This window comes from Dendroctonus ponderosae, unplaced genomic scaffold, assembly GCF_020466585.1.
Source record: "Dendroctonus ponderosae isolate FM_Combo_2020 unplaced genomic scaffold, Dpon_F_20191213v2 Dpon_F_20191213_7, whole genome shotgun sequence".
Taxonomy (NCBI): domain Eukaryota; kingdom Metazoa; phylum Arthropoda; class Insecta; order Coleoptera; family Curculionidae; genus Dendroctonus; species Dendroctonus ponderosae.
The window spans coordinates 716,717-729,518 of NW_026018916.1; the positions used below are offsets into that span (position 1 = coordinate 716,717).

Genomic DNA, 12,802 nt, shown 5'->3' on the forward strand with positions numbered 1-12,802 from the left:
TCCGTCCCGTTTTTGCTCATATCTCGGAGGCAAAATGAGCAAGAACGCTCATTTGTACATCATTCTAGACAGAAATAAATGGCCTTTTTAGAAAGCGAACCATGGATGGGGAAATGTTGGTAGTTTTCTCAAAAAATGCTAGAATTCAAGAAGTTTTAGATTTGCGTGGTTTTTTTTTGACTTTGTCTTCAACGGTTTCTGGCTTGTGGTTTATCATCAGATCCTAGAAGTGGAACGAACTAATTGAAACTTTCTGTACAAGCTGGACAGTCATCGACGCAACTGGATTCGATAAAATTTGCCTTATTTTTTGAAGCACAAAAAGACGGTTCAGAAAAGCTCATTTGCCATGCAACACCTATAGAAAACAGTTGGAGCTAAAACTCCCGAAATTTTCATTCGAATCCCACCAAAACTTGATTTCTACTTCTGACCGAAAAGTGAACGCTCTTAAAATACCCCGCGATAGAATGTTCGAATGCAGGATGGGTTTAGTGCGCCAGTTTAAATTGATCGGAGTTAAACACAAAAATATTTATTTGTTTTGTTAACAGTTAACCGCGTTTATAAAATTTTATTTATATAAAATAGCTATATCTATCTATGCAATTAATTTTTGTTTGGTAATATAAAAGAAAGGCGACGTTGATAAAAAAAAAACGTTATCTGCGCTCAAATAGGATAGAAGCACTGACCTGCCGAATGCTGGTGAATTAAGCGCGAAAAGCGTTCATTCTTGTGGCTGCTCCAATAGGCAAACGTCCAGAACGCAAAAAGTCGCCCTGCACATGGGGCAAGTGCATTTTTTGGACAGCCAGCGGTTCTGCTCGTCCTTATCTTGTCTGGACACAAACCATTTGGTGAGACAGTCGAGACACCACATTGGGCGGCAAAAACAGTCGGTGCACTTTTGCTCCATTGGGTGTATGCCTTCATCTGGACATTGTTTCTGGATTTTTATGCCTGGACGAGCTTGGAGACATCCTAAGCATTGATCCAGTTCCTAAATAAATGACTCAGTCGATGTAGTATGCAATAGATTTTTCCCAATTGTCTTTGCTCACCATGTTTGTGGAATATCGAGGATTTTCATTCACAGTTTCCCTGAAAACCTCCATGAATTGCTCTGTTATACTTTTGGAAAAGCTGTTAGGCAACACCAGCTGCATTCGCCTGGACAGTTTGTCTTTCAAGTTCTGTAATGATTGTTGCACTGTTTAGGTGAGTTTCTCCTATTCCATACAATTTACCCTGAAATCCAGCGCATTTATTCTGATAATAAATGATCCCACCCTGGCACTTTGCACCTCGATGTTGCAAAATTGCGTTATATTCGCATTTATATGGGACAGATCGAATGTGTTCACCTCCAACAGCTTAACAGTTGCATCACTTTGATGCGCTAAGAACATGTTCAATAGGGTTACTTTTATAATCCAGTTTTCTGTTACCACAGCTTTTGTCATCGGGTTCGTTTTTACAGTGACAATTTCCAGTCTAGAGTAAACACATTTTCTTTATTGTAAGTACATGTTTGTAATTTGGGCCTCTACTCCAATTACCTTCTATATTCATTTTCTACATCTGCGGCCACAACTTCCCATGTAGTGTTGTTGTTGCAACATTTGGTTAAATTTCTCACTATCGGGTGATTTTGGAAATTGTTATTAGACCATCGGTGGATTTCGAGTAGAGCCAGAAGTGGGGCGACTATACTAAAAGTTGCAAATATTTGCCAGGAAATGCTGGGACCGATAAATAAACTGGAAATCTGCAAAATAAACCTATATTTTTTACCATTTAATAACCACAACTAGGAAAATGCGTATCATACTTAGATGATTGTTCATGTTAATGGTGCTTTACTTATAACAAAAGCGAGACTAAGTTTGCAGCAGGCAACGAAAGAGCTGGGTTTTCGCGGCCTGCAGGGCTTGAAACTGGTGAGTTTGTCGGGTTTTAGGCCGGCGTGCAAAACAAGAACTTGTTTTCCACGAGGGCCTAAAAACTCGAGAAACTCACCAGCTTCAGAAGCATTTGGATCCAACATTCGACACTGTGTGCTCCATTGCATGTGTAGAGTGATTTACTTACCTCATCTACAAAGCCTAATAGGTAGAGCAAAGCCACGTATATAATAGGAAGACAGGAATAAACGACCAAATTCAACATAGATTTCTTGATATGGAAACGGATAAAATTCTCATCTTCCGAACCCAGCAGCTTGCCGAACCAGTTTCCTATCGTAAATCCTGCACTGATAAATTCTTCTGGCGGATACACAATTCCAAAGCTGATTAATAAGTAAAATATCGTGAAAATTAACTCTGCAGACATGATGTTGCAAGCGATTGTTTATTTTGAACCTTTTTGAGAACTTTGAGGTTGACGGCTGTGGTTGTGAGGGAAGAGCGAGGTTACCGTACCGTTTCCTCATCTCTAACCACATCAAAAGACACTGGGGTTGATTAATGATGAATGAACTGACATTGTTTACGTTGTCATAACACTTCAAATTAGTCGTGATAAACAATTAGGGAACAAATAATTAACATTCTTATCTAATTTAAGTAAATAAAATGTGTTTTATTAATGGGCCTTATCTTTGTTGTTATCTATTACTTCTATTCAGCCTTTTCCAATGTTCAACAGGTTAGTAGATTTTGAGCGATTTGGAAAACCAAGGGTTTGGTTAGGTTAAATAGGTGGGTCCCCAACGAATTTTTCGCTAAAACAAGTAAAGAACCCCTCAGATTAACAATCAAGTTAAATGCTGTAAAATCCTATTCGCCAGTCATTAGGTTTTCACTTCTAGAGTTTTCGTTAGAGTTGGAAGTCTCTTTGGGGCTTAACTGGTTTCTTCACCCGCAGTATGAACACGGCATTGCCCGGATTACAGCATAGAGAAAATAAAATAATTTAAAAATATTTTTAATTTTAATAAAATAATTTGGGGGTATAGGAGACAGTCCGCTCTGAAAGTCCAGAAATTTTGGTCAAATGGTTACACACACTGATTTTTACTAATAAAGTCAATGCTAATCTAAAAATGAATGTCTTCATAAAATTACTCGCTCGCCTTTAAAAAAGCACATCTTTTGATGCGAAATAAGTAGCGACTTGGATTTTTGTTCATCGAGGGAGGAAGCTTGGATATAAACGTCCAGAAACTTTCAGTCAAATCGTACAAAGACCTGATTTTTACCATCCAAGTCAATGCTCGTCCAAAAAACGAATATTTTCACTCAATTAGGGCCAACTCAAGATGAATTTTCACTAGTTTCAGCCCAAGGATACTGGAAAGTCAATCAAGTGGAAGCTCGCGAGTCGCCAAAAGAACTGAAAATCATCTGGTGCACAATCAATTTGAATGAAACGAAAAAATGTGAAGCTTTCGTGCAGGCCAATGAACGAGACCAAATCCGAGTCGGATATGATACTGCTAAAATCGAGTGCAGCCAAGCCTCGAACAAGGGTAAAATATAACGGATTTTCTCAAACAGCCGATAAAAAGCACTTGATGCGTTTTCAGATGAGTGCATGCTGATGCTGGACCAGGAAAAAGCCACTATGACCACACTGGATGCTGGCGAAATGTATGTTGGCGGAAGATATCATAGCTTGGTGCCAATTGCTCAGGAAGTACTTGAGGGTACGCTTTCCATCACTTTAACCACTGGAATTTCTGATGGAAGTTTCAATTTCTTTAGGAGGTTTTAACTACTACTACGCAGTGGCTGTGGTGAAAGTGGGCAGCTTAACCGACGTTCTTTCCATCAGGGATTTGAAAGGGAAAAAGGCATGTTTTCCAGGCGTTGAAACGTATGCTGGATGGATGCTGCCGATTAGTACAGTAAGAGCGGCGACTTCCACAAATGTCCCTCTTTAATAGTTTTATTTTAGCTACTGAAACAGGGCATAATGGACGTCAAAGACTGCAACAATCACGTGAAAACCGCCAGCAACTTCTTCGGGCCATCGTGCGCCGTTAATTGCCTGACTGATAAGTACAACCCGATTGGGGATAATTCGGACAAGCTGTGCAGACTCTGCACGGGCTCTATTCCTGGAAAATGGTGCACAGATGCTGATCCATATGCAGGATTTAATGGGGCTTTTCGGTAGATAGTCGACCGCTACCATTCAAGCCCTGGAAACAATTATTATTGAATTGCAGGTGTTTATTGGAGACAGGCGAAGTCGCCTTTTTGAAGCACACGTCCGTTCCAGAGCTGATTAAAACCAAAGAGTTTAGTAAGTTCCTCGCGTTGTTTTTGAAGAGTTTATGAAAATGGCGTGGATTTCTTTAGGCGGCGTGCGACAGGAACAGTTTGATTTACTGTGCAAAGACGGGAGTAGACGGCCTTTATCCGATTTCGAAAACTGCAACTGGGGCTTGGTGCCTTCGGACGCCATCGTTGTGTCATCGGCAGTGTCGTTTGAAACGCGCGAGAAGTTTCAAGCCTTTCTGCAGGAATTCGCCAAAAGGTAAATCGCGAGGTGCGGACGGAAGAGACGACGATTCACCGGGTTTTAGGTATGGAAAGAACGGCCCAAGACATTTGGACTCGCCAGATCAACGGGAACCGGAGCTCGACAATTTCGGCAATCGCTTGCTTCCCACTCAAGACCGGTACAATGCCAGGCCGAATCAACCGGAGTATGACCCATACAATAGCAGAAATGTTCAGAGGTTCCGCAGGCAGAATTACGTTCAAGATGGGTCAGTTCTTATGGCAATCTAGTCGCTACTCTGATTGATTCGTTGTTTACGTAAGGAGTAATCGAGTTACTTTTTGCTTGCTGGTACAGGCCCGACTACGAAACGAGAAACACCTTAAATGGCCCCGAAAGGAATTATAGCGGAGGAACTGATGGGACTTATTACGAACACTTTGACCTGTTCGAATCAACGCCTCGATACGGAGAACACGGAAACCTGCTGTTTCAAGTACTAGTTGCAAACGAGCCGCTTTACCTGCGACTACTCATCAATTATGTGTTGATTTTTTCAGGATTCTGCCAGGGACATTGTTCCCGTGCCAGAAAACTTGCAGACCTATGAAGCCTTCCTGGGCAAATCCCACGAGATAATCATGGAAGTACGCAAATGCCCGGTAAATCGCATGACTATGTGCGTTACCTCGGACGAGGAAAAGAACAAATGCGTCAAAATGCGAGTAAGGGCTTGCAAACGTTCAAAGCGTAGGGATCTCTATTGATTTTTACTTGCAGACGGCTTTGAAGGCGCAGCTTTTGAAGCCCGAACTCGACTGCTACAAGGGACATTCTCAGATCCATTGCATGCAGGCGATTAGAGGAGGTTCGTATCTTCATTATCTGAATTAGTTCCGTAAATTCATACGTTTATCTGCACGTAGGTACGGTTAGTCACGAGCAAAGCACACAGAATTGTGCACTTAAATAGGGCGTAATAATTAATTCATTAATAAAATTAAAAGATGCTTATCAAAAGAGATAGACTTTCGAGGCCATTCCTTGAAGCAAGTGGGTTTTTCGGGTTTTTAGGCCGTCGTTCGGTAGAATTTCTTCTTGACGTTTCGCAAGCACGTGTGGCTTGCATCTTCAGAAGTGGTTTGCTTGAACGCTTACACTGTTCTGATGATCAGAAAACCCACTTGTTTCAAAAGATGCTTATTCGTATTCAATATCGAATTACCTTTTGCAGGAGTCTGATGAGTCTCGTGTCTTGTTAAAGTCTTGGTTATTCTAGGTACGGCGGATATAGCAGTTCTAGATGCCAGCGATGTTTATACCGCGGGACTCAACTACGAGTTGATTCCTTTCATCAGCGAAGTGTACAATTTAGAGGACGCCGATTACTACGTAGTGGCGGTTGCAAAAGAATCCGATCTCGACACAGAGTTGACGTACTTGAGAAGTAAGTTAGATCAGACCAATTTTTTTAGTTAAAAAGACAACTCATAATCATTTCGTAATAAAAGATACGAGTTGTAGATAAGTTCTATATTGTTGAGGCGGATTCATTTTTTTACAAACTTCTTTTTGGGTATTTCGCCTCAAAAATTTTTGTCTTTAGAAAAGACAGAATTTCCTTACCTCTTTTATTACAGATTGATAAATAGTGCTCCTATTTCACAATAAGAACGAATTATTTATCAAGAACTATCACCTAGAGGGTATCCTGGGACACACTTAGGCTCAAGCTGTAAGAGAAAATTCCAATTAGTAGAGAAATTAATTTGAAAAATTACCTTGACGTTTCGATAGCTATTTTCTGCTATCGTTATCAAAAGAACCTAAATGAACCTAAAAAAGAGTATGTTAATAAATTGTGTAACAATAGTAGGATAATAGAGTATATGAAAAATCGCTCTAATAATTCGCTTGTGCAAATTGTCAGTTATGTGACCATTGATTTGAAGCAAAATAATCACTTTCCAGCAAAGAACACTTGCCATGGAGGAATAAACACTGCAGCCGGCTGGGTTTACCCGATGGCCTACCTGATCAGCAACGGCTGGATCAGATCGTACGGTTGCAACAGCATCCGAGCGGCCGCTGAATATTTCACGAAAAGTTGCGTCCCGGGCGCCATCAGCACCGAATACAACACTGGAGTTCCTTACGATAACATGTGCGATTTATGTCATGGCGCCAGCTTTAGGTGCCTGAACCCGTTTTCCATCCTCTAGCTCCTACTGGAAATCTCAATTTTTGCAGGTATTGCAAGCGCGATGCTTCTGAAGACTACTACGGCCACACCGGAGCGTTTAGGTGTTTGGTCGAAGGAGGAGGAGATGTGGCCTTTGTGAAGCACACCACTGTGTTCGAAAACACCGGCGGAAAGAAGCGCGAATGGTGGGTGAGGGACAATCTGATGGAGGACTTTGAGCTGCTCTGCCCAGATGGTAACAGTGTTGGCTTGATGGCGGGTTTTTGTGTTAACGCGCTGCTTTAAGGAACCAGAGCCGAGGCTAATGAGTATAGAAAGTGCAACTTGGGGAAAATCAAGTCGAACGCGATTGTAACCAGAGGCGGGTACGGGTATAACGAGACGCAAATCGACGCCTACATTAATCTGTTCATGTACGCCCAGACGTTCTACGGCAGGAAAACTAGGGACGATTTCAGGTGGGTTTTAATGCTAGCGATGCATTTCTGATCTAACTGCTGAGTTCTCAATAGCTTCAGCATGTTCATGTCGGATCCTCCGCACTCCGATCTGATCTTCCAGGATGCCACCACGCAGCTGAAGGTGATCCCTGCAAGTCAGCGCTATTACTCAGTATATTTGGGCAGCGACTTTATGCGGGCGCGACGAATAGTGGATTGCAATGCGGGCAGTGGATCCATTTTTGCGACAATCGCACTCACTATTCTCAGCTGTGCCTTATTAGTAGTTTTACAATAGGAGCCACACTTCAATGTGCCTATTAAATCGACTTATTGATGTTGCAAGCCAGAAGCATGAATGCAGGTTTGCAATGTCAATTAAATACCTTTTTTGCTGCTTACTAGCAAGCATAGATAATTTGAAATTATACATTCCAATTACAGACGATATTCACAAGTGCCCTTATCAGGACACAGTCCGTCCATTTTTTATATTTTTACATTAAGTATTGCGAGTAGGTTCGAATAATTGTTTCGATGGAATCTCATTAGAGTTTAGTGTACTTTTTTTGCAGTATATTAAATGATGTTTTCCTTTAAACTGTTGGCGAATTAGTAGCCCTTAATAAAACAGTTCGGTTACAGCACTGGCCGAGCGGCTAGTCGAGAAAAGGTCAGTGTCGTAGCGTTACAAGGAAACAAAACCCCAGTATTTTCAACCGTGCGTCGCTCGTTTGCACTTAATTAGTAAAATAAGTTATAAATCGAAGCGAGACAAACAACAATAAAACGTGTACATGTAATGGAAAAAATCGACCTTCTGCAAACAACTCTGCCAAATGCGGCAAAGTAGTTTAAGCAAATTCAATGTATCACACTTTATTGCCATTTTCGCTATCAGTCCGTAAATGTATCGTGTGAATGGCGGTTTAGTGGATGTTTTCTTGCTGTTAATTTGCGCTAAATCGGTGACTGGTGTGAGACGATCGGTCGGTGCGTTTTTACACGAAAAGTGCAACATTAAAGAAAGTTAAAGTAAATTAAAAACCGTTCAAGTTTGCACCCGAAAAGAATTTCTCGAAATGAAACTGGTGAGATTTTTAGACTTAAGTTGTGGTGGAAAACAATTTAATCCTGATGTTTTGCGCGCACCAGTGGCTTGCATCTTCAGATGTGGCGCCGCAAATCGTTAACACAATTTCACTGAATACTCGCGATTCTCCTTAAATCTCAACATCCAATGTTAAATCGAAAAACAGATCAAGTTCTGAAAAAAAACTTAGAAAATTGCAGGTATTCGCAATGAAGGGCCGTGGAGGAAACGAATTAAGATAATCGATCAGCTCGATGATGATGAGCGATTTTTAATAATCCTATTTTTCAAATTGAGCCAGCGAGTGGAAAACGAAAGAGGGAGGAAAATTGGGTCACGTCGACTTGCACTTGTTAAAAGTGGACTCTGAAAAGTTTGCTGAGAGTCGGCAAGCACTTGAAACGAGACACCTCTAAACAAATTACCCCCAACTGGTCTGAAATGTCGGTGTAATTTTCAGTTTATTGTGGTCCGGGGATTGTTGACGCTTTGAATAATGGTTTCTTCACTTCTTTATGGAGCCCCCTTTATGATAACTGGGTCAAATATCGGGCTTGCCTTATGCAATATTGGGAATAGATCGGACTACGTTGTGTACTATTGACCTAATTCTCGGATCGACAGGTTGTTTGCCAAAGTGAATATTAGCGTGTTTCTGGGCCTCGAAGAAAACGATCTTTAGTTTCCAGTATCAGCTAAAAGAATTACAAGAGTGTTTACCGCTTAAAATCATGTAAATGCTCTAAATAAAAACCAGAGCATTGAACTACAAAAATTGCGAAATATTTTTGTTCGAAACATATTAGAACTTCTCTTAAAAGTTGCCCCACACTCCAATGGATTTGTGGTGCCGAGCCCGTCGGGCACGACACTGAATGGAAAGTAAAAGTTTCAAGCAATATCCGATGAAGCTTAACTATTTTGATACATTTTGTTGGCTTAAACTTCGCTTAACAACCTTAGTGCCAAACGCATATTTTAATAACAATCCACTATTCCTTCGAATCTCAATGAAAAATCTTTTGCCGCCCAAAATTTCTCTAATTTTCCCAGTTAATCACTCTTTGCGCTCCAATCAGTTCTTGCGGGTTTGACGCTAAATTAATCATTGCAAATAAACTTTGATACAACAGCAACCAAACCGAGGGAAATTTTGTCTAAAATTTGCCAGTTTTCGGCAAATAATAAAGCGTGAATTGAAATAATCTTCATTCTATAAGAACAATGATAATTAGGTCTGGGTAACACAGTTAATTTTTAGGAGTTGGCGCAGTGCGGCGCGAATGGCTTGGTGCGCCAACCCAACGTACCGGCGCAGTAACTCAGTTCGGTTGTTGGGAAAATTTTCATGACTTTTTAAAGCTGTTTTTAGATTTATTTTAAGGGCCATTTATTAATAATATTTTTAAAATTTCTTCGAAATTTCAGAATTTTCGAGTTTTAGCCAAGTTACTCCTTCTTCTAAATTCTCAATTTTCTAAAATTCTTCTGAAAATTTTCTGAAATCCCTTTCCAGCTTCGAATTTGGAACAAAAATCAACTAATTTTCTATCAAAAACGAACGGAATAAGCGAAAGTTTATAACACATTATTTCGAATTCTCGTCATCTCCATACCTATGAAGACTGTAGTTTTGACTGATTTTTTTTGCTTTATTTTCTACTCTACTCTATTTGGAAGAGTTTCACTTCAAAACACTGATCTCGATCGATCTGGAGGTCTTAAAATGGGGGCGAAAATTTACAAGAGAAATTTATAGCTTTGTAAAAATTTTACAAAACTTTTTTCAGCGTCGAATTCTAGACAAAAACGAAAATAAATTCCTCCCGTCTTTCCCCGAAAACCATTAAGGTTTTCTCCAAAACCGATCACAAAACTAAAAGTTTTTAATCGAAAACGCAAAAAACCATTATTTTCTGATGATTTTCTTCTTTTCTGACAATAATGGGGTCTTTTCAGCCAAAAATGAAGATTTTTCTAGAAAATTTGCCTCATTCATCGGTTTGCACGACACTTTAGTAAACCCATTTCAGCTTTGAATTTGGCCCAACAACCTAATAATCTTATTCAGTTTTTTATCGAAAGTAATTAAGATTATCTTGAAAAAACGACCAGACAGCAAAAATTATTTGCAAAATTCGCCACCCTCATTGCTATGACAATTTTTAAAGTTCTTTTAAATTTTCAGGTCATTCCAGTTTTAACAAAGTTTCTATTAAGCAATTCTTTCTACGCAAAAATCGCATCATTTTTTAGTTTTACTTATTATTGAAAAGATACATTTTATTGGAACACTCGCCTCCTTAACCGCGTAGCAAAACTTTTTGGAAAACTTTTTGCAGCTTCGAATTATGGATAAAACCCCAATAATTATTAAACTTAAAAAGCGAGTTTATAATAATTTATTTGCAAAACTCTTGAAAAGTGGGGTTTCTTCACTTTTAGTTCAATATTTCTAAAAAACACTGTCCCTAAACACAAAAACGTTTTGTGTAAAATACTGAAAATCTTTTATGCAAAAAATGAATAGATCGATTTTTCTTCTCAGTTTCAGTTTTCTTGCTCTTGCATTCAGTTCTGTTGCTGGGCAAATTTAGATGACTTTTTTTAGATGCCTGAACAAAGTAGTAAAACGTTACTCAGAAAAAATGTTGATAACTTTTTTGGATGTGAAAATTCCAGTCTCGGGCTTCGTAAAACTTCAATCCGCTTTAATCAATGACTCGTAACTCATTAACCGATGAGTCATAACTCGGTAACTCATAGAGCGGCAACGACTCAATAGCGCAACTCAACACAGTGTTACCCAGACCTAATGATAATAATAACAAAAACACAGCAATAAAATAATCACAGACTGGATTCTATTTTATTTCCGAATGATGTTCCTATTAATGGCAAAATCTGAAGTTTTCGAAAAAGAAGAATTTTATTTAACTGCTCAACAGTCAACGTTACGTTAGAAATTCGAAAACACCATTTTTTTTCGGTTATTGTGGTTTTGCAAAAAAATGGCAAAATTGGTGATATCAAGCTATCAGGAGCTTAGATTCAAGCCTAATTCAAGACGAAATCGCAGCAATTCAGTGAAAAGATTCATACTAAGATCTGCTGAAAATGGTGAAAATTTAAGCTTTGAGGAACACAATTGAGAAATCAAATTTTACCGTAATTTCCAAGCAAATTCGGAGGGTTTCTCCGTGTGCAGTGATGAAAAGCGACCGATTATCCAACAAAAGGTTTAGGAACAGTAATATTTTATGGGCCGTTGAAAAATGATGGAGCCTGCCAGTTTATCAGCGACTCTCAACGTGATAAAACTTCGTAGTCGACACCGTCCATATTTCCTCCAGGGAAAAGCGGCCCCGCCAGTTGGGAAAGTGTGTCAGTGTTAAGCTAGAAACAAGATTTAGCTTATTAGGTTGCATGAAATGTATTATATGAGGGTCGTGTATGAGGGCGATAGGCGAGAGGGCTCTAATTTAATGCGAGAATTTGTGCAGATTGAAAAAGCCCACTCGAGTCTTTGGGATTTCTGCTCGCTCTGCTCCAAAGAGCTGTAAAACCCATCCAGTGCCTTTTAAACGTAAACTCTTGGATGTCCTTTCAAGTATTCGCACACGCCTAATTTCCATCCGTGATTAGTGCACGAGCAAATTAACACGCATACACAAAACGTTCCCATCCATCCATCTCTGCCGCTCCGCACCCTTTGACGAATGATTGGCGAGAAAATTGACCAAAGAGCGGCAAATGTCTTTGAAGTGCGCCCCAGGCAGTCTTTGACCGATCGCTTGTCGCTAATGCACATTTTCATAACCCACGGTCAAAAAAGCAGCAGATTTAATGCTCTTCTGCTTCACACAGGAGGAAAACCGGATAATTCCATCAGGTTCGCCTCGTCGATTGCTCACAGTTTATGCCGGAAACTTATGAATTTCACACCCCACATACGGCCCCAAGCCCTCCTGGGGGGCGGCTAAAATTAGAGGCGATGTCTTTACATGCGTTAGGATGAGTATGGAAAGGTGAAAATTTAATAGGGCTTTAAGAACATCAAAGGGCCCTCTTGGTTCATTGGGGTTTAAGCTGTAGCAGGACGCAATGGGGTGTACCGCTTATGTATATTTAGAAGGGGCGCATTTTGGTAAACCGATATGAAACAGGGCGCAAACTTGGACTGGTCCTTTAAGCGAGCTTTTAAACACAATAATATTGCGACACTCTGGCAAACAGTAATTCGATACTAAATCGCATTAAATCTTAAAAAAAATTGAACCGTTTTAAACAGTCTCTAAAGTTTCATGGGTTTTGTGCTCTTCATTAATTGCTTCTTTCTCCTCTTCTGCATCGCATTTTCTCCTTTTCCCAACTGGTCTCCAAGATCATCTTTTTCTCTTTTGTCTTCATTAGAATACTGTTAATCTGTGCACCCAGTGGCTTCAATTTGCGCTCAGTCTATTTCATTAGTCTACTGCTTCTAAGCAAAAGCTTCTATGAGCCAAGTTTCTGTGTTGAATTGAGCTATTGAGTTGTTGCGGCTCTTTGAGTTAACGAGTTATAACTCATCGGTTAATGAGTCATTTGTTAAAGCTTTACGAGACCCGAGAC

General features: G+C 39.9%; 2 protein-coding genes across 3 annotated transcripts; one reads left to right on the top strand and one right to left on the bottom strand.

Moving 5' to 3' along the window:
- Positions 1-519: 519 nt before the first annotated feature.
- LOC109536541 (E3 ubiquitin-protein ligase TM129) lies at positions 520-2,513 on the bottom strand. Its single transcript, XM_019902807.2, has 5 exons — positions 2,095-2,513; positions 1,563-1,771; positions 1,251-1,497; positions 1,065-1,196; positions 520-1,003 (listed from the first exon to the last, which is right to left on the bottom strand). Exons 1-5 carry the CDS (start codon positions 2,335-2,337, stop codon positions 731-733), a joined length of 1,104 nt encoding a protein of 367 aa, XP_019758366.1. The 5' UTR covers positions 2,338-2,513; the 3' UTR covers positions 520-730.
- Positions 2,514-2,565: 52 nt separating this feature from the next.
- Positions 2,566-7,699, top strand: LOC109536540 (melanotransferrin). 2 transcript variants are annotated; one of them, XM_048668363.1, is made up of 16 exons: positions 2,566-2,652; positions 3,281-3,475; positions 3,533-3,652; positions 3,711-3,853; positions 3,904-4,121; positions 4,178-4,254; positions 4,311-4,488; positions 4,538-4,723; positions 4,807-4,951; positions 5,016-5,180; positions 5,236-5,323; positions 5,735-5,902; positions 6,427-6,649; positions 6,706-6,893; positions 6,945-7,116; positions 7,171-7,699. In XM_048668363.1, the coding sequence occupies exons 1-16, from the start codon at positions 2,580-2,582 to the stop codon at positions 7,394-7,396; spliced, it is 2,565 nt and encodes an 854-aa protein (XP_048524320.1). In that variant the 5' UTR covers positions 2,566-2,579; the 3' UTR covers positions 7,397-7,699. The 2 variants fall into 2 exon arrangements, with proteins under 2 accessions (XP_048524320.1, XP_048524321.1); XM_048668364.1 differs by having other exon boundaries at positions 4,813-4,951.
- The last annotated feature ends 5,103 nt before the right edge of the window (positions 7,700-12,802 follow it).

Bases quoted from the DNA above. Each gene is read 5' to 3' on its own strand.
- LOC109536541 (XM_019902807.2), bottom strand. From the start codon at position 2,337: ATGTCTGCAGAGTTAATTTTCACGATATTTTACTTATTAATCAGCTTT. The intron at 1,498-1,562 runs GTAATTGGAGTA...TGTTTACTCTAG, and splicing joins GTAGAAAATGAATATAGAAG to ACTGGAAATTGTCACTGTAA. The intron at 1,197-1,250 runs GTAAATTGTATG...CAATCATTACAG, and splicing joins TAAATGCGCTGGATTTCAGG to AACTTGAAAGACAAACTGTC.
- LOC109536540 (XM_048668363.1), top strand. From the start codon at position 2,580: ATGTGTTTTATTAATGGGCCTTATCTTTGTTGTTATCTATTACTTCTA. The intron at 2,653-3,280 runs GTTAGTAGATTT...AATTTTCACTAG, and splicing joins CCTTTTCCAATGTTCAACAG to TTTCAGCCCAAGGATACTGG. The intron at 3,476-3,532 runs GTAAAATATAAC...ATGCGTTTTCAG, and splicing joins CAGCCAAGCCTCGAACAAGG to ATGAGTGCATGCTGATGCTG.